The sequence below is a fragment of the Helianthus annuus genome, chromosome 11, assembly GCF_002127325.2.
Source record: "Helianthus annuus cultivar XRQ/B chromosome 11, HanXRQr2.0-SUNRISE, whole genome shotgun sequence".
NCBI lineage: Eukaryota > Viridiplantae > Streptophyta > Magnoliopsida > Asterales > Asteraceae > Helianthus > Helianthus annuus.
Genome location: NC_035443.2, coordinates 142,465,419 through 142,470,931, shown reverse-complemented (window position 1 = coordinate 142,470,931; position 5,513 = coordinate 142,465,419). Strand labels below are relative to the sequence as shown.

The following is a 5,513-nucleotide window of genomic DNA, read 5'->3' as shown; positions in this document are numbered from 1 at the left end:
TATTTGAATTTAGTTTCTTTAATTGCATTGTATGTATATCGTGTAATTTGATTTTAATTTTCTGCATGAAATACCCCTTCTAGGGAACTTTTTTTGTTATACAATTTTGACTCGTTTCCCACACAAGCTATATCTATATGCAACTTCTTTTATAGAGTTGCTTGCTTTAAAAACAAATCAATACCAACATTATCACATGTTATGTCTTGGAGAGACATATAGATCCAACAATGCATGCTTATGTTTTATTCTAACAATTTTGATCATTTTTGTTCAAACTTTCTAATGGAATGTTAAAATCCCATCACAACCAAAGGATTCTTGGATACCGCTTCTTTTCTTAACCAACCAAACATGATTTCTTGATGAAATGTTCTCCAACACCAATTCCAGTGAATTCAACAAATCAAAAAGGAGATAAAGATACTGTCACTGTAATCATATTCATCATAACATATGTATCTTAAAAAACTAATAAGTTATCCCAATGTTCTAAAGGATATTAAAAGATAACTAAAAAGTAATATCAAAGATAAAAGATAAAAAGAGCCAATTATTAAAGTTGGTTAAAGAGTTGGCTTCTTTTTGCAGGTTTGCTCATTGGCATGCGGATGCTTCAAGATGCAGGGTCGTTCTTTGGCTGTTGATCCGCAACCGCTGGCAAGAGTAGAGCAAGACGGTCTTTGTACCTTTCGATTCTTTGTAGCCGTTGATTTCTTAATCTATAAATAACAACATACATTATTGATTTTCGACTATCTTAAGAGTCAACAAACTAAGAACTAAGTAAGCATATATGTACAAACCTCGCTCGAACCTTCTTCGCATGATTAACATGCAGTTGCAACAGCTCCTTAGCAGACAAGTGATCGACATTCTCGGGATTCTGACACCCGATAAAGGAAAAAATCATCATTTGTTAGTGACAGTGTAACAACATGGTACATAACATAAAGGGATATAAATACCTCCTCCTCTAATTCCAGGTCATCCTCCTTTCTAGCTTCTACCGTTGATGCAGGCAGTGGCTTTGGAAGAGATTTGACACCATCCGGATACTGTGGCTGTCAATCATGCATCAGTTTAACTTTTAATTCAATAAAACACATATATACTATAGTAAAGGGTATTTTAGACATTTGCTGAATAGGCAACCTCAAGAGATGTTATGCATTCGGTTTGCACCTATGGAATATATTATTTTGTTGGAAGTTTATGCACACCAAACTCAAGCCCTCTCCACACATGTATACTTAACTATTGTAACACAGGTAGGTTTTAAAAAGTGCGCCTGAGGCGCGAGAAAATCTGGAAAACGCCTCACAGCCTTGAGGCAGCGCCTCATTCACATCTGGAACAAAAATGGTCGGTATTGGGGTCTGTAAAAGGCTGATATGTAAAAACAACCAAAGGGATGAGCCTTACACTTTTAAAGAGGCTGATATGTAAAAGAGATAAGAGAGATGCAGCTTTTGGTTGTACAAGCGCTAAACTTATGCTTTTGTGAGTAGAAAGGTTTTTTGAAAGAAGCAAGGAGATGTTTCTGTACGTATATATCGCTCACACAGTCAATGATACATTCATGCACCATGTGTTGTACATCGGCTCACCCACCCATTCCTACAATTATTTGACCCGACCACATGGGTCATGGGTCAGCTGGGTCACAAAACTAACCAACCATGCCGCCTTTTTCCATGATTAGTTTCATCCGGCACATTATTAATTTCCACATGCAGAATTATATCACCACCCCATGTCCACCATCTCCTTGCAGTTTACAGTTTGCTTTTCATGTTTTAAAGTAAGTTGTTTCCATGCTTTATGTTTGTACCTTCAGCTTCCTAAGTAGTGAGTTAGTTTTCAATTTTACTACATAGTAGGTCGTGGGTTAGAGTAGTTGTCATTTCTTTTCTTTATGTATCAAACTTCCAGAGGAATGAAAGGACAATGTCTTTGCTAGCTCAATCGTGGCACGTTTAGTGGTGCATCTGTATCTTCGGTTGGACGTCGCAGCCCTATCGTTTCCTCTGGTGGTGAATCTGTATCCAAACGAGCTGTAGAACTATCCTTATATTTTTTTACCGTCTGATTTGAACCGGTGTTGTTCGGGTTACTCCTATCACCATGACATGCATTAATAAAAAAATATAGAACTATCGCATACCTGTTTTTCTAAAGTAACCCCATTCTTCAACCATGAGCGGCATTGTGCATAAAGAGAAGTGCCCTCTGAAATTTGAACCTACAAGCATACAAAAAAACAGCAAACAAGCATGGATAGTCAGTCCTGTTTGTACCAGTTTAGCCTATCTAGCCAGATATACAAGAGTACAAGACTGTTGTCAGAGGCGCGCGCCTAGACGCTCAGTCCAACTTATTAATCAAGGTAGAGTTATAACAGTCTTGGTTTAAAAAATCGGGAAGCGCACAAAAGCGATGAGGTCTAAAACCGATTTTTAAAAAGCGAAGCGCAAAAGCGGTGAGCTTTTCATACGCAAAGCGCAAAGTGATTACATAATTTATTTTATATAACCCATAAGTGTTTAGTATCCAATACCTATGATTTAGCAATAATTAAGCTTTATATATGTTTTAAAATGAAAAAAAACATAAATGTACAGCATAAAAAGCCTGTTGTACAACACTCAGAAGCATAGAAATACCCCATGTACAAAAAGCGTGCGCCTCAGCTGCGCCTTAGGTCCATTTTCACCCTAAAAAGCGTGCGCCTCAGCTGCGCCTTAGGTCCATTTGCGCTTCTTGTACATCGTGCGCCTTATGTCACACAAGGCGATGGGGTTTGCGCCTAGATGCGCTTTGCGCTTAAGCGCGCTTAGGGCGGGCTTTTTTAAACCAAGATAACAGTAACTTATCCAAATTTTAAGGTAAGGTACACTTAGGACATTCTTTTTAGTTAAGACACAAATATATAGCTACGCATATCTAATATGCAATATTTAAAATAAATAAAAAAAATAGATATATCTTACGCTCCGGTCCGATTTCGCACGGCCGGTTTTTTTGTATAAACCGTAAACCAAACCGTCTGTTACGGTTTAAAACTTCTCAAACACACCAACTGAAAGTTAGTAAAAAAGAATCGACCGTGAAACCAAACAGATGACCGGTTTGGGCGGTTTCACGGTTTCAAACTGAACCGTTAACACCCCTACCTCAAACACAGCAAGAAGCAAAAGTGCCTGAACAGGCCAAAACCAACCGAAACTGGAAAAACAAGCCCTCCTGAACCAGCTAAAACTAGTTTCAAACAGTCTGAAGTCTGAACCAGCCAAAAACCAGTCTAAAGTCTAAACCAGCCAAAAATTGCATGGTCCTTAACTAAAACAGGGCTGCACCAGCCTGAACAGACGTGCATCTTGCTTGTCTCGGGTGTACGCTTTTTTGCGCCTTGCGCGTAGGCGACAGGCGCGCCCTTTGCGACCTGCCTTTAACTACTATGAGGCTGTCAAATTTATAAAAAAAAAAAAAAAAAAATTCTTCTTGGCATATACGCCAAAACAAGTGATAACCCATACCATATGAACAGATTTCAAACTAGCAAGTAGCAAATATGTTTATAACCAGTAACACATAAGGAGAACAACGTAAGTTTACCTTTCTATCTCTAATAACAATGAAGGCATCATCTCCATTCTTTTCCCTGCATAAATGGATAAAGATTATGATCTGAAGAGAGAAACCAAACAACATATGGTATGTGGATTCATAGTACCTTAAGCTATTATCAAAAGCAACCGATGATTGACCCACAACCTGCAGACGACAAAAAGTTACGTACTTTCCAAAACATCACACATCATATGACTAATCGAACAAGCACAAACTAACAAGATTTTTATTTTCTCACATAAAGAACTACCTACTTGAATGCATACTTCAAAATCACTTCTTTTCTAATGGTTTAACCATACCTTTGGTTGATGATCTGGCTCTTCCTCTTCTGGCATTTGATTTAAATCGATAAACAACCGTTTATTCACTTCTCTGCCCTTAACCGGGCGTAACGCTCTATCCATCGCATAAAAACTTATGAAATAAACCTAGGTTACAATCTCCTATTCATTCTCCCAAATGACATTCATTAAATTTATATGGATCCGGAGCATGAACCTTTGTCCTTTTTTAATTTTTTGTTAAATGTGCATTAATTATCGACGAATTTTATTCTTCTTTTTGCAGGCGCATTGACCAACTTTCCAAAATAACTACTGATTCATTCATTATACGAATTTTTTTGCAAAGTTTAGAATTTGCATAGACATCTCCCTATCAAGGTACCACGACTCGAACCCGTGACCTTCGGTTCACATGGTAGCAACCTTACCGTCCATCTCCCATAGGATACATTTCAAACGTAAACTTTGTAAATACTTGAAGGGGGTGTTAGGATACGCATGTTGACTTACTATTGCAACTTTATAGTGTTGACCAAACTTAATTATGAATATAAATGTAAAATTACCTAACTATATCCAGCTTTAATCAGCTGATTATCAAGATAAAAAAAAGTAGGAGGCTGTACAGAAAATGATCAAGGTATTCAAATCTTGGTTTTAAAAAAAGCGCACTGATGCGATAGAGTCCAAAGCTGAGAGGCGCAAAGCGCACAGCACCACCTACGCGAGGCATTATGCATTTTTACAAATTTCTTATATTTCTCATAGGTTTCTAGCATCATGTACCCAAATTTCTTGTATTAACATATATGTAGTACAACCTAAAACGCTAAAGCTATATATACAACATCCTGAAGCAATCAAAATGCAAAAAAAAAAAAAAAAATCAAACCTTTGTGTTTGCAGAAACAGTAGGAGCACCACCCACAAGGGTTTGTTGCAAAGGGGCAGACAAGGGGTTAACCTTAACCAATTGATCCGAATTCAAGAACCCATGTGGGCGATTAACCGTATAAGGGTAACCGGAGACCGGAAGAGGTGGTTGTTGATGATGAGGTCGTGAATTGGAGTGTTGGGGGTTGTAGAAGGTTTGGTAGATTGGTGGGTGTGAATGTTTTTGGGGTTGCAAGAAATTGGGGGTTGTGGTGGTGGTGGGGAGGGGGTTTGGTGGGGGTGGAGATGACATTTGCAGATGGGGTTTCAAGATTTTGAATTTGTTTGAGACCCAGTTGATGGTTGAATGTAGGGATTGTTGATTTGGTGTTGGAAAGATGATGGAAGGGGTTTTGGAGATGAGTTTAGCGGCTTCTTGTTTTGAAAAGGAGAGGAATTCAAAATTGTTTTGTTGTAAATAACAACTAGTTTAATACCCCTTGTGTGCGGAGTAAATTACAAATATCGTTTTTTATGTATGTCACTTATTGCAAATTATGTCATCTGTCTTCAATAATTACAGAAAACGTACTTGATGTTTGCAAACTCTTGCAAGTTATGTCCTTTAGCCCTAACTCAGTTAATTTTTGTGGTTTAATCTGAACAAATGAACCCCACATGATGGTATTTTTGTGGTTAAATCTGAACAAATAGACCTCA

General features: G+C 37.9%; 1 protein-coding gene across 2 annotated transcripts; it reads right to left on the bottom strand.

Moving 5' to 3' along the window:
* Positions 1 to 406: 406 nt before the first annotated feature.
* On the bottom strand, positions 407 to 5,239 carry LOC110890628. 2 transcript variants are annotated; one of them, XM_022138238.2, is made up of 7 exons: positions 4,813 to 5,239; positions 3,737 to 3,777; positions 3,619 to 3,664; positions 2,168 to 2,245; positions 969 to 1,064; positions 807 to 886; positions 407 to 722 (listed from the first exon to the last, which is right to left on the bottom strand). In XM_022138238.2, exons 1-7 carry the CDS (start codon positions 5,104 to 5,106, stop codon positions 617 to 619), a joined length of 741 nt encoding a protein of 246 aa, XP_021993930.1. In that variant the 5' UTR covers positions 5,107 to 5,239; the 3' UTR covers positions 407 to 616. The 2 variants fall into 2 exon arrangements, with proteins under 2 accessions (XP_021993930.1, XP_021993931.1); XM_022138239.2 differs by having other exon boundaries at positions 969 to 1,058.
* Between the last annotated feature and the right edge of the window lie 274 nt (positions 5,240 to 5,513).